Source organism: Grampus griseus (assembly GCF_964374135.1).
Source record: "Grampus griseus genome assembly, chromosome: 18".
Classification (NCBI taxonomy): domain Eukaryota; kingdom Metazoa; phylum Chordata; class Mammalia; order Artiodactyla; family Delphinidae; genus Grampus; species Grampus griseus.
In genome coordinates, this window is record NC_139012.1 from 54,881,834 (window position 1) to 54,903,501 (window position 21,668).

At 36.4% G+C, this 21,668-nt stretch overlaps 1 protein-coding gene across 4 annotated transcripts in view; it reads right to left on the bottom strand.

Annotated features, from left to right (window-relative positions):
• The window catches only part of ELF1 (E74 like ETS transcription factor 1), a 105,100-nt gene that overhangs the window by 44,993 nt on the left and 38,439 nt on the right, over window positions 1-21,668 (bottom strand). For 3 of the 4 annotated variants that reach the window (XM_082675596.1, XM_082675598.1, XM_082675595.1), the window contains exon 2: window positions 8,926-9,224. In XM_082675596.1, coding sequence (XP_082531722.1) covers window positions 8,926-8,997 — 72 coding nt within the window. In that variant the 5' untranslated portion in view covers window positions 8,998-9,224. Of the gene's footprint in view, window positions 1-8,925; window positions 9,225-9,823; window positions 9,853-21,668 lie in introns of those variants that run through there. The other variant, XM_082675597.1, reaches the window with a different exon arrangement.

Here is a 21,668-nt window from a genome sequence, read left to right on the forward strand (position 1 = left end):
GGAGATGGAGTACTATCTGGGAGAACAGAGACTGCTAAGTCTATCCTCAAAAAAAACTGACCAACACAAACCTCACTGAAAAAATAGCTTCTCCAGAAAGGTATACAGAGTGGATAAATACAATGTGGTATTATCCATACAATGGAACATTATTCAATAACAAAAAGGAGGTACTTGTTCATGCTACAACCCTGAAAACCCTCTACTAAGTGAAAGAAGTCAGTCATAGGAGATACCATATTGTATGCCACTTATAAGAAATGTCCAGAATAGTCAAATCCATAGAGGCAAAAAGTAGATTAGTGGTTGCTAATGGCTAGGAGTGGGGGAAAGAACAGGGCACGACCGCTAATGAGTAGAGGTTTCTTTTTGGGATAATTAAGATGTTTGAAAGCTGATTATGGTGATGGATGCCATTTATATACTAGACGTGTAATGAATTACACATTTTAAATAGGTGAATTATATGGCATATAAATTATATCTCAATAAAACTGTTATTTAGGAAATTCCCTGGCGGTCCAGTGGTTAGGACTTGGTGTTTTCACTGCTGAGAGCCCAGGTTCAATCCCTGGTCGGGGAACTAAGATTCCGAGTGCAGTGCGGCCAAAACAAATAAAAAATAAGAAGCAAGAACAAAACAAAACAAACTGTTGTTTTAAAAAAAGAAATACACAGGTTTATCAGGCACGAAGACTGTCAACCTGTAACTACACTAACAAATTAACTACAATGAATAACATTTTCTTTTTGCTAACATAACAAATGCAAGTATAATAATTCTTCCACATTTAAAACTACTTTTTTACCACTTACACGTATTAGTGGCTGGAATTATCCAAATATAGTTGTTTAAGGCACAAGTTGGTTGCAATTCCCAGCTTTAGCATTTACAGGCAAGTTGCTCCCCTTCTCGGAACCTCACTTTACTCTTCTGTAAATTGAGAATTAGAATACCTATTTCATCAGGTTGTTGTAAGAATTAACTAGGACAATCCCTGTAAAGCACAAAGTATGCAGAACAAAATGCTAAGTAAACATCAGTTACTAAAATTCAGCACTGACTGTTTCTGGTGCCAGACCAGTCCATGTCCTACCCTATGCAATGATCTCATCCATATTCATTTTTAAGACGTTGTCATGGAGCCTCTGTGTGATGGCTGGGGGACACTTAGAGGAAGACTCTGCAAAAGAGAGTGATAGTAAGTTCCTGCTCCCCTCACCAACTCTTCTTTCTTAACAACCATCAGCTTCCTTGCTGCCGGTAGTCGGCAGGGAGATAAGCCAGGCCAAACTCTAGGCCACAAGCAGGGTTGGCCCTTCATATAACCTGAAGAGGGCCTTAGGCCTTATGCAAAGTCAGACTTTTCCCAAACATAATAAGGCTTGTAATGGGAGCTCTATAGCATAACTCCTTTGATGAAGGCTTTTCCAAATGTACAGAAAAGAAACAAGCAATCTCTGTATGTTAGTTTCACAGATGGTCAAACTTTTAATGGGTCTGATAAATCTGACTTGGCAAGATTCAGAATGAGGACAACAGGAACAGATAGACTGGTCAATATAATCTGGAACTGTATGTAAATAACAGAGGCTCTACCATGTCCACGCACAGGTTAGTAGCATCATTCCAACTTCCTGTCTCCACAACACTGCTGCTGTTACACACAGAATACTGTCAACACATTCCTTCTACTCTAAGGTACACTAACTCCCTGGCCTAACAGAATTTTACCATTTCAGCTAAAAAATGGCAGGTTGATGTGATCTATATTTTTCTCAGTCTACAAAATACAACCTCGTTCTCAAGATACAACCATGTCAAAAACTTCCTCTCTACAACTTGAACGAGTCTCCCAAGAAACATGAAAACTCTAAATGGATATTTACTTACTGATAATTTCAATAACAAATCTTAAGTTATTTGAGGCAGTTTTCACTAAACACATTTAACACAATAGTTCTAAATACATTTTCAAGAAAAAAACTCCATGAATATTTGTTTCTGGTCTTGGAATTGCGGTGACATGCCATACTGCCCATGCACTAAGTGAGAATGTGGACACACAGGTCCCAGAAAAAAAAAGTACTGTAGTCAAGAGAGTTGTGGGGCAGGATATCACCTCTCATTCAAAGGCCTTCTGATGGAATGGGAGAAAATATTGGCAAATGAAGCAACTGACAAAGGATTAATCTCCAAAATTTACAAGCAGCTCATGCAGCTCAATATCAAAAAAACCAAACAACCCAATCCAAAAATGGGCAGAAGACCTAAATAGACATTTCACCAAAGAAGATATACAGATTACCAACAAACACATGAAAGAATGCTCAACGTCATTAATCATTAGAGAATTGCAAATCAAAACTACAATGTGGTATCACCTCACACCAGTCAGAATGGGCATCATCAAAAAATCTACAAACAATAAATGCTGGAGAGCGTGTGGAGAAAAGGGAACCCTCTTACACTGTTGGTGGGAATGTAAATTGATACAGCCACTATGGAGAACAGTATGGAGGTTCCTTAAAAAACTAAAAATAGAACTACCATATGACCCAGCAATCCCACTATTGGGCATATACCCTGAGAAAACCATAATTCAAAAAGAGTCATGTACCACAATGTTCACTGCAGCTCTATTTACAACAGCCAGGACATGGAAGCAACCTAAGTGTCTGTTGACAGATGAATGGATAAAGAAGATGTGGCACATATATACAATGGAATACTACTCAGCCATAAAAGGGAACAAACTGAGTTATTTTTAGTGAGGTGGATGGACCTATATGGGGAAAAAAAAAAAAAGTGGTCATGAAGAACCTAGGGGCAAGACAGGAATAAAGACGCAGACTACTAGAGAATGGACTTGAGGACACGGGGAGGGGGAAGGGTAAACTGGGACAAAGTGAGAGAGTGGCATGTACATATACACAGTACCAAATGTAAAATCGATAGCTAGTGAGAAGCAGCCGCATAGCACAGGAGATCAGCTCAGTGCTTTGTGACCACCTGGAGGGGTGGGATAGGGAGGGTGGGAGGGAGGGAGACGCAAGAGGGAAGAGATATGGGGATATATGTATATGTATAGCTGTTCCACTTTGTTATAAAGCAGAAACTAACACACCTTTGTAAAGCAATTACACTCCAATAAAGATGTTAACAAAACAAAAGCAAAACAAACAAACCAAAAGAAAGGCCTTCTGATGTAATAAGTGCCATAACTGAACAGATATAGATCCCACACCATTTTACCAACAAGATTAAGAGAAGGAAGAAGAAACTTTAAGAGGATTCAACCCATAAATATATGATAAATTATGTTAAAGGCATGGGGAATATTAAGGGGGGGAGGCAACCCTTTCTTCAAGTAGTTCAGCATTTATCTGGGAAATTAATAATGTATATATAAAAATTTAACGGGCAAATGTATATAATGACATTAAGTCATGTAGGAATAACAGGATAAAGTTGTTAATTCCTGAAGGGATGATTTTAGGATAAGTTCCTGGAATAAGTAGGTTTGTCCTAAAATCTTGAAAGATGATTAGAACTTAAACAGGTAACAGGTATGAATGTGGAAGATCAAACAGTGGGGAAGCAGAAAAGCATTTGGGAAAATCATACAGTAGGCTGGCAAAACTAATGTAGTACAAGAAAGAAAAGAGCATGAAACAGTCACACTATGAAAAGCTTCTAACCGTAAGTTAAGGTGTTTAGTTTGATTATACAGTCAGGAGAAATACATCAAAACTTCTGGTACAGTCCACTGTTCTGAAACACTTCTTCTTCTTCATCTGTCAGATAAACTGGATCTTCCTTCAAGGTCCAGTTCAAATGTAATTTCCATGGTGAAGCTTTCCCAAAGTTGCAGTGCCGTCAAAGGCTCCTTTCTCTGTATCCACAGCACTCTGTGCTGACCTCTGTTACACTGGGTAGTGATTGCCAAACACTGAATGAGAATTAACGGGCAGCTTGGTGAAAAGACAGCAGTTTACACTTTAGCTTCTAGGAATCAGCAGAGTGAGCCAATTTACACCCTAAGAACGAAAGTCATAAGACCACCTCCTTACATTGGGACGGGATTCTATAAAAATATTTTTTTTACTTTCCCTAGCATGTCACCAAGGTTCTCCCTAGTGAGCTGAGTCCGTTAAGCACAAATAACTATGATTTGCTAAGTTCTACTTTTAGAACCAACAACTGAAAAAACATATAATGTAATGATATACCAAAATTATAAAAAGCATTAAACTAACAGCTGTTTTTCACTCAATTAACTTCTGGAATATTTGAGCATATAGTCAAGTTTCCTTCTCTTTAGATACTTAGGTCCACAACCTTCAGCTTTCTTTTTATCTCATACATTCACCAGGCAAACATACCTGTTCAATAAGGTCAAACCAAGGCACTTTCAAATGAAAGTATACTGTAATTCAATACCGACAGTGTTGCTCTCCCACAGAAGTACCTCGCTCTCACCTACAAATAGGCCCAGTTTGGAATGGATAGCAAGAACAGACTTCTAAATGGCTTGTCAGAAATAACAATATTGATATTTCTTTTCCAACACCCCTTTCCTCATTCCTGCCTAAAGTTCTTCCAAGCAATTCTGAAAAGAGTACGAATTGATATAAGGGAAAATGATCAAGGTGGTGGAAACCACACATTAATGGTGTCAGTTTCTTTAGACGACTACATTAATAACCACAGACCATAACTAAAAACAGGAAATACATTCTAATCTGATACCTTCAAACAGTGATTTTATAAAGACCAACCAATTAAACCAATATAGGATCATAAAACAGAACAAATTATTTTAAAGATACAAATACTTCTTAACTTTGAAAAGTCAAAATCCCAACAGAGTTATGTAACTTAACAAGTCAGTTCTAAAATTCATTCAAAACTCTATCCCAATTTTGGAGGGGGGAAGAATATCTTTATCAGATATCAAATCTATGAAGTGATACTAATGAAAGCAATGTGAGATTGGCACAATACAAAACAGGTAAATGGAATAAAATACACTAGGGCAAGTTCAAAACTAAAGTCTATACATATGGTTATTTAGTATACAACAGAGGCAGCAGTCTAAGTGTGGAAATCATAAAACACTCAATAAATGGTGAAGGACCAATATCCCCATTTGTGGGAGAGGAGAGTCGTCAGATCCCTATACCTCACATCCTACAAAAGTAGATTTCAGGGCTTCCCTGGTGGTGCAGTGGTTAAGAATCCACCTGCCAATGCAGGGGACACAGGTTCGAGCCCTGGTCCGGGAAGATCCTACATGCTGCGGAGCAACTAAGCCCATACTCTACAACTACTGAGCCTGCGCTCTAGAGCCCGCGCTCTAGAGGCCGTGAGCCACAACTACTGAAGCCCACTAGCCTAGAGCCTGTGCTCTGCAACAAGAAAAGCCACCACAGTGAGAAGCCCACACACCACAACCAAGAGGGGCCCCCGCTCGCCGCAACTAGAGAAAGCCCACACACAGCAACGAAGACCCAACACAACCAAAAATAAATAAAATAAATTAATTTTTTTTAAAAAAAAGTAGATTTCATATGGACTAAGGAGTTAAACCTATAAAATATACTAGAAGAAAATATAGGAGAGTATTTAATAGTTTTAGGGGTAAGAAAAGCTTTCCTAAACGAAAATCACCAAAAAAACTGGTAAATTTTATGACATAAATATTTAAAATTTCTATAGGGCACAAGATATCATATTGTTAAAAGACAGTACCAGATTGGGACAAAATATCTGCATCACATGTCATAAAAAGAGAGTTAACCATTGACTGTACAGTGAATTAGAAGACAATGACACTGATGTAAATTTATAATATATAAAGAACTACCAGGCAAAAGGATATTATTAATTCAAAGAAAATTCAAATCAACAATAAATAAAGCTAATGGAACAATCCCACAACCTCAATACTAGTAGTCAAGAAAATGCAAATTAAATGGTAAAATTTAATTTTTTTTAATGTAATTTTTTTCACCCAAAAGACTGAACAAAAAAAGGATTTCTGTTAGTGACGGTTTGAGAAATATACTGTTAGTGGTAGTAGAAACTGATACAGTTTTTTGAATATACTTTTAGTAAACTCAGTAATTCTACTTTTAAAAATTTACTACAGAAATAGTCATACAAGTGTACAAAGATACACTACAAACTTCATGCGCGTGCACGTGAAGTAATAAAATGACAGTGCTCAGTAAATATTACTATGTGCCAGGCACAGTTCTAAGAACTTTATATACATCAACACATTTAATTGTCACAACCCTAACTACAATACCAAGTCTGTTATTATGATCCCTGTTTTGCAGGTAAGGAAACTAAGACACAGGGAGGTTAAGTAACTTGCCCAAGGTCACAGAGATAATAAGTAGTGGAGCAAAGATTCAAATCCAGGTGCTCTGACTCCAGTATCTGAGCTCTTAACCATTATAGGTCTATTGCCTCCCAAACAAGGATATTCATTTATAATATATTAGCAAACTAGTGGGAATAGCCAATTACTCATGATCAAATACTGGTAAAATAAATTATAATCCATCCACCATGTAGAAAAATAAATGATGCAGAGCCGGCATACAAACACACAAATATTTATAATACATTAAGTGAAAATAAGTCACAAAAAAGATATTACATTCTTTCATTTGTATCTTAAAAACAACCTGTGTATATAGGTTGGTATGTATGTATATTGTTCTTTTGTTTAGGCCTTGGTCCAAAAAATTACACATCAAATAGTCAATTCTGGTATCTTCTGGGGAGAACAGGATTAGGGACAGTAACTGAAAAGAGACTCTCACGATTTACTTTCTTTTTCTATTAGATGACTTGTTTTATAATTGGCATGCTACGACTTTTATACCGAAAACAAATTTAAGGAAACAAAAAACAACAAAGTAGAGCTACATCTACTTAATAGATAAGATGCTAATAAATCTGACACTACTGGATCTACCCCTGCAAGCATCAAGTTAAGTTTGCTGTGCTCATGGCCACAGATGGAAAAACCCTAAACCTGGCCAACTGATTATAATATAGTACAATCAGCATACATCATGGCAAGAGTATTCAACATCATTAGTGAGAGTCAAACTGCTTGGGTTCAAGTTGTAGCTCCAATATTTACCAACTGTATGTATGACTTCGGGTAAGTCACTCAACCTATCTATTCTCTCAATTTCCTCATTGTAAAATAGGGATGATAGTATTTGCCCTATGTTTCACATTTGTTAAGTCCTTATAATAATATCTGAAAAAACTAATACATATTCATTTTGTTAGATAAAAGATAAATAACTTTTTATAAATAAATAAATAGATAGATAAATAAATAAGAAAAAATATATACGTGCATTGTGATGTTAATGCATCTCCCTATCCAAAGTCATTAATAACCTCTCCAAGTTAAACTAAGTACATCACAGATGGTAAGGGTAGGTACTGTCTTGGAAAACTTATTCTAAGCCTATATAGATACATGTATGAATGCTGCACCATGATGTAAAACGTATTTCTTATGGTTAAAGAGTGTCAAAGCCAGTGCACTGGAAGCATATACCAGTGAGCGGCTTAGAGCTCTGTCCCCTGTGGCCACATCCCAAGAACAAACCTCACCACATCTTTCATCTTCGAGGGCTGCACAGTAAACACACAGTTTTCAAACCTTAACGTATACAGAAACATACTGTTTTAAAACAAATTCAAAACACTTTCTCCTTCTAAAATGTCTTTTCTATTGTCCCTAGATTAAATCCATAAACTATTTTTAATTGGGATGCAATCTTCTCCCTCACACTTTTTTCCTCCCTAGCCAAAGCTCACCTTGATTTTACAGCACCTTAATCGAAATTCTCACCGTTTGTAGGTTTATTTATAAATGTTTTATTCTGTCTCTTCACTCAACAGTACAATACAAAGAACTAAGAAATTACAATACCCTGCCGAAAGTAAGAATCACCTAGAATAAAAGCATGATACATTATAATTGGCCTATTAAAGTTAGATATTTAGGATTAGGCTTACTTCAATATTCAAATCAACTTTATTAGACATTATTTTAAGTCTACTAGCCCTCAAAATATTTTTCCCAGTACAATGAATCTTTCTAACACGTGATTTCTCTCACATCACGTCTTACATTCCCAAATAACCTGTTCAAAATGAAGTAAATTATCAAGTCCCAAGAACCTCTAGTGGGGAGGGAGGAGACCAGAATTAACTCAGTCCTTTTCTCGTTATCTCTTGGATCTTTCTTACACTCTAGAAATAGTAATTTACACATCTTGTACAAATTCAATAAAAGAAAGCCAATTTAGAAATTCTTCAGTTCAATCCCTTCATTCAGCAGATGATGAAACCAGGATCTAGAGAAGTTAAGTAACTTCCTCAGAGTCACATGCTTTGGACTGAAATGATGTCTGATAATGAGACTGCTAACATCTTTCCATCCCCTTGAAGGAATAGTCCAGGATTATAAATCTTAATTAACCACATATATTAAAACTGTGTAATTGCAAGCAACTATTACAATCACCAGTCCTAAGAAAAATTTACGTCTTGTCAGTATGTCATCTAGAACTTTTCAAAGTACTCTGAAATAATTACTTAAGGTATTTCCTGTTAAGTCTCATTTTACAGAAAAACAAGCTAACCCCAATAGTATTATATCCTTGTTACCACATCAAAGCTAAGGATAAGATTCTTTCTTAATGAATTAACTAGTACTTAACACATAAAATCACATTACCTCCACATTTTTAATATCTGAATTTTTACATTAATAAAGTTTCTCCTACTGTCTTTTAAAGGAAATAATTTTGAGACAAATAGAAAAAGTAAAATAATAAATTTATTAAAATCTGATTTTCTCTAAGTCTCATTCATACCTGTTGTTCATCCTCCATGACGTTACTAGCAAATTCAAATACTAGGTCGTTCTGTTGGACAACAGCAGCCATAATAAAGCATTCCCCTTAGATCCACATGAGAAAAATTCCAAACAGGTTCAAGTACCAGGCAGCAGAGTCCAGTGACCAATTTGTGTAAATAACCCAAGCTAAGTCTGTGAAGTTACTGTATACCAGGTTTTCTTTAAGGAAGGTGCTTCAAATTTTCTTGGTTCACTGGGATTTTACTTAAATTGAGGCAATTTTTCTGAAATTTTTCTTCTCTAGAACTTCTTGACCTGAAAAACATAAGTTAGTTATGAGAAAGCAATCATACTATTTTGAATATGACAGTTAATACAGACAGCAATGTCTCCAAAGCATTTTTTTGTTAATGTTTTTAAACAAAACCAACATGACTAGTGAATACAGGGTTGTTGTTTTTTTTAAAAAATACTAGACATATATTTTCTTTTAAGATTTCATTCCTGCTAAGATAAGATCACCTCTCATTACTGAAAATTGAAGCCATTCTCCCCCCACCCGAACCCCCATTAAACTACAAAGTACTATTTATTAAAAAAAAAAAATCTACCCAGCCATAACTAGGTTTTTTTAATTGCAATAAAGCATATATAAACAATTTCCTTCTTTCTACTAACCTAGCAAACCACACACATAGGAATTCCTACTCCATGAGTAATTTCATAACATATTTTTGCCTTAATAGAAACATTCAGACAGTATCCTTGTTAGGCCTAATATATATAAGGATTTAAAATCTGTCTAATACATTTAAAGTTTAATAGTACTATTTTAAGAGCTTTTAAAAATAAGCAGAAATAAAGCTCACTCTTTCTGTTCTTTAAAAAGGTTTCTGATAAGTAGAATGCTTTACCATGCTTAAGCCTGTCTTCGGTGGCTTCTTTTTTAATGCACTGAAATGTATCCTTATCTCTAGCACAGGCTTGCAAGCAACAGGAAGGAAACAGCACTTGACCACGTCATGGCAAATTAGAACATGCAAAGAAGTGCACTTTACAATAGAAAAACAGAAACGCAACTTAAGAGTGAAAACAATTTCGCAGCAGAGGGAGAAAAACTTTAAAGAGTGCCTGCCAAAGATGTTTGCATATTTAACAATATATTTTTTTAAAGTTACCACTACTAACAAAAGTAAAGGGAAATTAAAAGTTTATCACAATTTTATTAAATATTGCTTCATACGGTTATGGCCATAAATATGACATGAAAAGACAAAGACATAAAAATAAGCACATTAAATAACATCTAGTTCTTTGAAACAGCATTTACAATTTTAATTTTAAAGAGACAAGTTCAGGAATGAAGCTGATCTCGTGAAATCAGTTTCCCTGAAAACTTAAATCCAGCCAGTATGTGCTAGCTAAATCACATACTCATTTTCCTAATTTCAGTAAAGCCAATTTCGTATATATTGCAGACTCTAGGGGGTCATCATGGATGACTGTGGTTTCCCTAACAGGAAATCCAAAAAAAAAGTTAAGAATTCAATTCAATTCAATATTTCTACTCACTAAATTCTAACCCAGCAGTTTCCCACACCCACTCCATCTCTTTTAATAAAGACTTCAACTCCAACACTGGGAAAGTATTTTTAGCACTGTAGTTTTTGAGTACTGTACCATGTCTGGTGCGGGGGAAAGTACTTTGACCAAAATTCATCAGACAGACATAGAAACATAAAACATACATACAATATTTTCCTTTAAACTCTCACCCAATTCTTCTGTACTAGGCTTTCCTTCTTAGGTCCTCCACACAAACTACATTCATTCTTACCTCCATTTTCAACTTCTACTATTCCCCATTCCTGGAATTCCCCTCCCACTTCTCAGTACCCATTCCCATCTTCTCCATCTTTCAATGCTCAAGTCCCATTTCTTTCACAGAGCCTCCCAACCTCTATGCCTTGACCTACATGGGCCTTCAAAAATACAGTACTTATTGCCCCATCACCAAATTAGCACTAACTGTACACTGTCTCACACTTGAAAATTATGTCCCCCTAATTCAACTGAGTACGTGTTTCAGTATCTATTATTTGCAAAGCTATGTACCAGGCACCAAAATAATTAGAGCAAAACTTCTCTGGGTAAATAACCATTGTCTAAAGTTTCTTCTGTACCTACCAAACCTCTGCGGTTTGGTAATAATAATAAAAAGGATTATATTAATGATAATAATATAATACTAATAATAAAAAGGATAATATTGACAGATATTGTTTTGAAAATCTATCACAGATATTTACGCTCTATGTATGTTCTTTGAAAGAATTACTGTAGTACTTTTGATAAGACGGAAATCATTATTCTAAACTTAAAGAACCACAGTAAGAAAGTATAACCAGAATCAAGGGATGTTTCCTGATAGGAAAATTTCTCTGTAAAAGGTTAGATTCCAAAAGACTATTCCAAAATCCATTTATTCATAAATACAAAGGTGACACTGTCCCAATGACCAGTGTGAACACATCTGTGTAAAGTTTCACTTTCTTTTCCATTGCAGTCACAAACCTTTTCTTACTAGCACTTCCACAGTGCTACTGTTCTTTAATAAATGTTTTTTTTAGTCTCAAAAATAAGGACAAGCAATCAACATACCTATATCTTACAGTACACACTAGGAACCAACAGTAATCAACCGAAACTGAAATGACAGCCCATCATCACTAAGCCTTTGTTAGGATAAGAAGAGATACCTTCACTCTGTTCATTTCTATATAGAAGTTCATAAACTGAAAATGTGTAAGTAAAGGAAAGCTCCTCCATTATTTTATTGGCTTCATTAGTCCTCTGACCCTCTGTCTTCTTTCACTCTATCCCACTGCTCTTCCTCTTCTCTGAGTAGTTATACAGCCTACGGCACCAAGGTGGTTCTTGGGAAGAATTTTTCTAATTCCTGATCCAGAGGTACCACCCATACATATTAGAGGTACTTAAGTAACACAGCCTCAGTGTATTAAAATTTTTTCAGCAAGAGATGAGACTGGACACCTAGATCAATGATTCAATTTTTCATGAGTAAACTGAGTTCTGTGTCCAGGGTCTCACAATCTGAAAGCATTAACAGAATTATAACTAGAATCTTCATCTCCTCAATCAGGACTCTGTCCATGACTACAATACACAGCCTCTAAATCTACCCAAATCCTTTATGCTGTAATAGTTCAGAACACAGGTTTCTTTTTCTTTTTAAGGTTTTTTTCTTATTATTTATTTATTTAGGCCGCACCGTGCAGCTTGCAGGATCTTAGTTCCCCGGCCAGGGATGGAAATCGTGTCCCCTGCAGTGGAAGCACGGAGTCTTAACCACTGAACTGCCATGCTAGGGAATTCCCTAGAACACAGGTTTCTAAGTAAATACATATATCAAATTAGAAAAAACAAACTTCCTTCTCTAGTTCAGCTCCCGATGTCCAAATCCACTCACTAAACTGTCTAGTGGATAAGTCCGTGTCAGTGCTCCTCACAGTCAACGTGTCTACAACATGTCCAAAACTAAACTTATCATTTTACTCCTCAAATCTGCTCTAGTGTGGAAAAAACATGGGTACTCAGCGTAAAGTAGAGGCCTTTTTTCTACTCTAACAAAATTATAAGGTCTTCAGGAAATTTAAAAATTGGTTGAATTACTAACCATTAGCTATATGTATTATATTCAGGAACACTTTGCTGTATTAATAGTTTCCAAACATATTTCATTTTCGAAGTGTCACTTAGTCTTTATAAAATAACAAGTAAAAAGTGAAAACTATTAATTCAACACAAAGACACAGACAGTTAACTTACTTCACAGTTTTGTGCAGTCATCCAGTTGGGAATCCATCAAATAATAAAAACTCCCCAAGCTGGCTGTCATATTTTTCAACTCGGTAAGGACCATATTCTTATTCTTCAAGGAGACATGCCAAAGGAATGTCTCATCAATGAGGTCCTCACCGCTTATTGCCAAACTAAGCTTCAAATTTAAGGTAAAGTAGTAGCTCAAGCAAAATGGTTAGAAGCACAGGCTCTGGAATCAGACCACTTGGGTTTGAATCTTCTGCACTGTGACTTTGGACAAGTTACTTACTTAGTGTCAGTCTCTTCTTTCTGCAAAATAGGTATAAGCCACAGTTTTCTCATTCTGTAAAATGGGCATAACACCACCAACATCTAGAGTTTCTGTGAAGATGAGATGCGAATGTATGTGCAGAATGCTTGGCATATAAATTTTACTCAATAAACATTAGCTTCATTATAATCTATGTACAGTGCAAGAGATATGTAACACATGCTTGCCAGATAACAAATTATTCCTTAAGTCTCATTTCCATACTCCCTAGGAGTCTCCTTTACCACAGCTATTTGCTAGACTCCAACAAAGAACACTATAGCCCCATTATCAACAAAAGTATAATTCTACTCCAGTGCCTAAAAATTTGGCACCTGTTTGATAAATCCAGTTGCTTCAAGGTTAGGACCACACCCTGTCTGGCAAGGCTCCCTTAACACAGAGTTCCATTATGTCCCTAATCCAAACAAAATGAATTTACTGATTGTAAATACAAAACCCTTAGCCACATTACTGGCTACACAGCCAACTCAATGGTTAATTGTTATATAACTTATTATAAAAGATTTCAGGTATTATAAACATATGATAGTCAAAATCAGTTTTTAATACTTTTCACACTTGCCTTCTAATCCCTAATTGAATGCAAATTTAAGTTCCCTTCAAAAGGGCTTTAAACACAAGGGTCTATAAACCCATTAATTCATAATGATACTTTTAAATAATCACTGCCAACCTTTGGAAGTTATTAGGCTACCAACTCATTACGCTCAATATGAAAACTGACAAAGGGAACCAATCAAATAAAAGAGGAACAAGTTTTTAGATTAGACAGTTCTGGCCCAAAGAAGGTAAAATACACCAACTTAGAGCAATTGGGTGGTTGAATGACTACCTTTAATTTGAATGACTATCTCTAATAAAGTATTCAGACTCTGTGTGTGTGTGTGTGTGTGTGTGTGTGTGTATTTATAAGGTGGGGAGTATCTAAAGAACTGGAACTATGTAGTAACCCCAGATGCCAAGTACCTGAACGGAAAGTATTTTTATATGAAGTGGTAACCTGATAAACCACCCTTTTCAGCATACAGATACACCCATCGTAAGAACAGGAAGTATATTGGAAAAACCATGAAACTAGAAGAAATACAATAAAAACTAAAGAAAATAGAGCAAGAAACGTGAGAGAAGAGAAGCTATTCAAGTTAGAAATGAGAAGCAAGCAATAAATCCATAAACTGTAATGAATGGAATTCTTCTGTAACAGACCATAGTTAGGCCTTTCCAGTTGTTTTCTAGTATGGTAGAATGCTTTATATTAGCTCCCAGCAGAAATGAAAATAATAAATCAGTGGTAACAAGATAAATTCTATACAATCTTCCAAGGGTCTGCCCATTCTCAATCTGAAAAGTGTGGAATCATACACTTTTAGAACTAAAAAAGATGTAAGGATTACCTAGGACAATGCATTTGTTGAACAGTTAGAGAATTTGGGCCTAGCCCAGTCTGACTTGTCCAAGGTCACACAGACAGTTAATGACAAAGAAAGCAACAATTCTCTATTTTTCCCCAATTCCCAGCCCAATTCTCTACATTAATAGAACTTCATTAGTATTTTTCATTAGTAGAATATCTGGACAAATAAGAAATCCCTTACACGTATTTGCTACCTGGTAAATCATTTTCCACATTTTTATGTGGAATAACTGAAAAAGAGGAGTTTCTAGATTTTTCTATTATTGCTTTAAATCTTAAAATTTTACTATTGTTGTTCGTTTCCAAGTTCTATCATATCATACTATCTTGCTTTACCTTTCACTCAGCCTAAAAAAGTGAAAAGGAAACATCAGTAAGCCTTTTTATAAAGCTACCACAATAACTCATTAAAATACTTTAAAATAAATTTTATTGACATTTTTCTTGCTAGTTCTTTGAATACACTATTGCTATCACACTAAAAACTTGTAGATAAGAAAAAAAAATAATAAACACATCAAAATGTAGTTACAGTTAAGTAACCAGACTTTAACCTCCCCCAACAAGGGTAGACCCTCAGTTTCTACTGAATAAGGAAACAAACAAACAAAAAAAGACACTAATTGTAAAATAAATCTCACTGCATAGCACTCTCTAAATCATGTACTCTATACACAAAATAGAAGAGAAAAAAATACAAGTAAATGTCACAGAGGAGCAAATCATTCCCTACTGCATTCAGGGTTCTCTTAATTCAAAAAGAAAATGTTCTATACTACCACCTTTAACTCATTTCAAATATTCAAGGAATTCAAGAAAATGTAGAAAAAGTTTAAAAATATGTTCTTGGAATCATATAAGTACCATATATATAACCATCTGTATCTTTTAAGTAGCTCTGCTGCTTTAGGCATCTTTCATTGAAACTGAGGGGGAGGGCAGGGAAAGTGAAGTACTTAGATCTTTTTCAAAAGTATATTTTTATTTCCATGTGAATGAAACACAAATTGATGTTTTTTGTATTCTGGTGATATATGCAAAGCCAAAGCAGGCCTTGGAAACCTGAATAAGCTCACCTTAGCTTCAACCATGCTAAAGTGAAACAACAACAACAACAACAAAAACCCCACAAAGTCAATATGATCAAGGGAACAGGCTGACTTCTCTATGCTTGGCCTTTTTGCTGACACCCCAGAACAGTTCCAGTACTCAGAGGACAGGCTGCAATTACTCACTCCCCAGACCTGAAAGGCCGGTTCTTTCACATTGTTCTCCACTTCCCATCATTGGCCACTTGGGCCTACCTGGTGTCACATTACACTCAGGCAGCATTTGTAGCACCTTGCAAAACCATATCACATACCTAGACCTGTTCTTACCTGTGGTCTCAAGATTAACCCTTTTTCTGAGCATGTTCTGAAAACAAGAGAATTTAAAACCAAAGAGAAATACCCAACAGTAATCAGATAGTCTTTTAACCTTGGTCATGAAAAAAAAAAATTTACTTTCCCCAAGTGGCTGAAAGTGATAATTGTCAAAAATGTCATTTATTGGTGTTTTTATTATGCAAATAAACTGACTGAAGGATCTTTCTTTCCTCCAGCACGCAAAATCTAAACTCCGACAAAACACACCTAGCTCGGGAACACAAATATGCTGAAATGTGCTTATCAGCAAGACCTGATCAGGCAGTTAACATTTTTCTTTCTGTAACAAACAAGAATCAGCTCACAAGAAAACTGTTTCATTTCTGTGGTTGTTTATTCCCCTGTTTAATATTATCATCAGAGAAAAGATACGCTCTAGTCCAATGGTTCCCTCACCTGAGAATATGGCAGATTCCCATCAATAACAGTGTTTCCTTCTGGCCCAAAGTGAAGGGGAAAAGCCAGGGATGTTGCTGTGAAGTCCCACAGGAGATTTTGCTACAGGACACAGCTCCTGCCATCTCTAACTCCCACACTACACAATACTCTTCTAGAAGAGACTGTTACTCTGTCATGAGAAGTTTCACTCTTAGGAAGAGACACACCATCAGGTGAAAACAAAATCAAAGGTTACATGAAAAGCTTAACGGCCACAGATTGTATTTTTAGGTGATAGGAGCTCTGTGTTCAATTGATGGGTCATTACTACCTTTACTCTAGCTCCCCTTGTGGTTCTTCACCCTGCAATAGGAGTAATTAACCAAAAATGAAAATATGATCAACTTACTTCTCTACTTAAAACTAATCAACGCAACACTGTAAATCAAGTATACTTCAATTTAAAAAAAAAAAAAAGGGACTTCCCTGGTGACGCAGTGGTTAAGAATCCGCCTGCTAATGCAGGGGACACGGGCTCAAGCCCTGGTCCGGGAAGATCCCACATGCTGCGGAGCAACTAAGCCCGTGTGCCACAACTTTGGAGCCTGTGCTCTAGAGCCCACAAGCCACAACTACTGAGCCCACGTGCCACAACTACTGAAGCCTGCGCGCCTAGAGCCCATGCTCCGCAACAAGAGAAGCCACCACAATAAGAAGCCCACGCACTGCAACGAAGAGTAGCCCCCATGTACCACAACTAGAGAAAGCCCGCGTGCAGCAACAAAGACACAACGCTGCCAAAAATAATTAATTAATTAATTTAAAAAAAAAAAACTAAGCAGTGGCTTCCACTGCCTATAAGAAAAACTTCAAATTCATTAACAGGGCTGAAGTGGCTCTTCATGATGTCCCAAAAGGTATGAGAAAAATGCAGCCAGTCAGATTTGTAAAAACGGGGTATCTGATCACCTGCACCAGAAGACTGACTGGGAATGTTCATGGACCAAGCTTAAAAAGGACACCTCTGTCACAATTTTTTTACTTCTCTTCACTCCCATCTCAAAAATAGGTACACCAGCATTTCCGCATTTTATAGTCTCTCATGGCCCCCTTACCCCACCCCCGAATTAAAGAAGCCCAAGTCGGCCCTGCCCCAATTCCCCCCAGCACCCTGTATGTACTACCCTTTCCCAGGCTTCATCTGTGCTGAATGATAGGCTCAATCCAGATCTCTCCACATCTTCTTGGGTGATCATAACCTTTTATACCTGTGGCATTTTAGCGGCCTCTTCCAAGTCACAGTGGGACCAGACTTAAGGATATAAACTCTAGAGATGCAAAGCATTTTCACCTTTTCCCAAGTCACCAACAAGTTTGATGGACTCAAAGATCCTTGTGCACAAAACTTCCTGCTCACTATGTGCGAGAATATCCCCAATTTCATAGCATACCCCTTTTCTTCTCTAGATAATAGAAATCTAGTTTAAATAAGTTTGGATATAATCAAAAGATTCTGACGCTCCATGTCAAGATCCTTAAAATGGGATTCCTCCTACAATCATCCTCGTTAAGTACCTGGCTCTCACCTAAGATGCTAAACTCAATGACACCAAAAAAACTAGAAGCAGTAAAACCACAAGATGTGAGATGAGAAAGTGGAGGGGCATGGGCTTAGTATAAATTACACATGTAACTTCGTATCTTCCTATTGTACATATCTTAAGTTGAAGCAAACTTTAAATATCATTCACAAGTAATATAAAGATTTATAATACAGGGAATTCCTTGGCAGTCCAGTGGTTAGGACTCCACGCTTTCACTGCCGAGGGCACGGGTTTGATCCCTGGTCGGGGAACTAAGATCCCACAGGCCGCATGGTGTGGCAAAAAAAAAAAAAAAAAAAGATTTATAATACAGAACAGTTCAATTTTTAGGCCTTCCACAACATCCATTTTCAGAAGCAACCATGGTCTACTGATTGACTTGGTGGTAAAAAAAAAATTGGTGAATATTTAGTGAACTTCCCCTTAGCTCAGCACTGTGGGAAAGACAAAGAGATACTGCATGGGCTTGTTCCTGTGAAGCTCACAATCTAGTTCAGGAAACAAGACCAAGAGAGAAAACAACTGAACACCAAAAGTTAGCATTTAATTAAACGCTAATAAAGCTGATCAATACTGTAGCACTTCAGAAAAGGGGACGGTCAAATGGATCAAGGGAACACTTTAGACAATAAAGGACTTAAACTCAACCTTAAAGTGACATAGGATGTGGAGAGACCACAGGGAAAGGGAAAGTGTGTGTATGTGCATGTTTGCTTATATGTGCATACATGTGTACATATGTGCATGCATGTGTGTGTGTGTGTGTGTGTGAGAGAGAGAGAGAGAGACAGAGACAGAGACAGAGACAGAGACAGAGAGAAGGCTGAGACACAGAAGAATAAAGAGAATCAAAACCTACCAAAGTAAGTTTGGAGATAGTTAACAGCCTGACCAGAGCTAAGAGTTGACAATGGGAAATAGTAGAAAATGTGGTTAAATAAGCAAAGCAAAACCAATTATGGAGGGTCTTGAAAGTCAGGCAGTGGAATTTAGGCTTGATTTGGAAAGAAGAAGTGCAAAGTTCCTGGAGGTTTTCATATCCGGTTGCAACAACAGAGTGTGGTCCCAAGATTACAAAGCCCAGTGCAAGTGGGATCTGGTAACTACCATCTAAAAATGATGAGGACAGTTTAAACAAACATTCCATAGCTTGACTGCTACACTGATAACTTCTAGCCACTAATGTGTATACTGTCCTCCTTAAATTCTTCATTAATTACTTGTAATAGAGATTCTCAACAATGATTTTTAAACTACCCAGGGTGTGGGGAAGTTATTCAAAACAAACAAAAATCACTAGTTTACTTCAACTTTTTGTTCTCTGCCTAAGGATTGGAAGAAGGGAGAAATAGGAAAATAAAATTTTCAAAAAGATATGACTTATTACGATATAACCTTTCTTACAAGTTCTTCAATTGAACATCAAAATTGTCCTACATCCATTTGGATACCAGTGAAACTTTGAAATCTATGAACTCACTGCATCTATGGATGATTGTATATTGCCATTTAGTATTAAGTATTTTGAAAAGATGATGCTGATTCAGTTAGTGAAGAAGGATATGATACCCATGACAGATGAAAGTTTCTTAGTCACTTAATAGAGACTTCTATCACCAACTTTCAAGGAATCTACTTCCTTCCAGGGTGATGTTTAAAAGAGAGATACTCCTGTAAGAATGTCTAGCTGCATTAAACTTGCTCTTTGTTAGAAGTATTTTCTGCTTTATGGCTTTGCCTTACTCTTTGGAAGTTCAAGAATTCAAAGATGCTTTAGTAGATATAACAGGCACTTATTAGATTTTTAAAAATACTTTAGCATGAAGACACATCCAGAAATTGTACAACAGCACAATAAGGTCCATTTACGTGATCATTTGTTGGTAATATCTTAGTGTCTAATAAGTGCTTTTACAATTTATAAAGCAAGACATATATACTACTTTACGTAATTCTTAAACATCTCTACAACCACTGATGTTTTTGCACAGATACGAAGAAACCATGATACTTATCCTCAAGGAATTTAAGAAAGAGATGATAACAAATTAGAAATAAATAAGAAGAAAATAATAGCTACTATTTACATGTGCCAGGCCTTATGCTACAGTATGTTGCTATATCTGTCATTTAATCTTCATATCAGTAATAACCATGCATTTGGTTGACAAAGCCAACCAAATAAGGGCAAAAGGACTTTGTCATGGTCACCACCATACTCCCACAGCTTACACAGACGGCCCATGGTAACTATTTGTCAAAGGAATACTCAAGATGCTCAGAGAGAGTTTGAGCACGTCTGACTTCAGCTCCTGCTCATTCATCTATTCATACACTCCACTGAGTACCTACAACATGTTAGACTCTATTCTAGGTGGCAGGAATACAGCACAGAACAAAACAGACCAAAACTTCTGCCTTTGAAGGGCTTCTAATCTGGTGATCTTGATGTTCCCCCTCAAAATATTCTGCTTTAAAAATGTGAGACTATCACGCAATACAGTTATCTTACAACCCATGAACAGAAGAAACTCTGCCCCTCTCCTCCCATGTCTAACTTCCAGGTACCTCTCGATCCCTGGCAACTAGACACAGAAAATGTGACCTCTCCCACTCGAAGTGGACAGTAAGAGTTGTGGGAGAATTTCTTACCTTTCAGACCATCTGTAGGCACATAAGGAGAGGCGAAGGGAAAATTTGAGGTGAAAATAGATACAGCTAAATCCAATGGCTGACTTCTTCCAGGCAAACCTCAGGGCCTCTATTTCACTTTAATTTTTAATTTGACTTTGAGTTAATTGAAATTTAACAACAACCAAAAAAGTTTGTTGGAAATTTTTAAAGCATTCCCTTCACAAATATAAACACTTCAAGGAAGAAGAGAAAATTCCCCCTGTATTATCTTTTCCTATATACTAGGTGGCCTTCAGAAATCATATCAGTACTATCTACATTCTTTTACTTATTTCACAAGTGCTCATTAGGGACCTATCTGCCAGACACCAGTGGGTAAGGGAGAAGGACAGGAAAAAAACACTATGACACTACGGGCAATCAGTCTATCAGCTAAGACAAAAGATGTAGCAGAAGTGGCTACAAAGCTTATTCTCCCATAATATTCAGTAATTATTTGCTGGGGGCACATTGCAGATAGAAGAAGCTAAGGAAAACCTAAAAGGTTAAATCACTGAATAATAGGTAAAATAGTAATTTAATGAAAACAAACCTTTTCCTAAAAGGACACAAGATTTAGCATCAGAAGACCTGCATCCAAATCCTAGTCCTGCCATTTACTAACTTTATTTTCTTGGATAGGTCAACCTCTGTGGCCTTCCTTTCATCATCTTAAAGTTGTACCTAGTAAGATTTTCCTTTGTAAACCATAAAGTGCTCTAAAAGTTTTAAAAAATACTGATAAACCAAAATACAAAAATAAATTAATGCTTGTCAAAATTTTGAGACCAACATACTAGCTTATCATTTCATATTGCATGTATACCATAGATACAAATTTGAATGCCAGTCTTTTATGACTTATAAAAATTTCACAAAAGTAAACACATTTTATATTTTCTATATCAAACATCTCATTGTGATCCATACAACCCATATAACACAAAACAAGACTACAACATGCCTAGAATCAACAAGTGACAGAAGTTTAATGAAATAAGCTTTATACCTAATTGGTCTCCCGAATGGGAAATTAGAGCAGCAATTGTACATCTGTGTCTCTGTTCCTCTCATCGTGGTTTAACT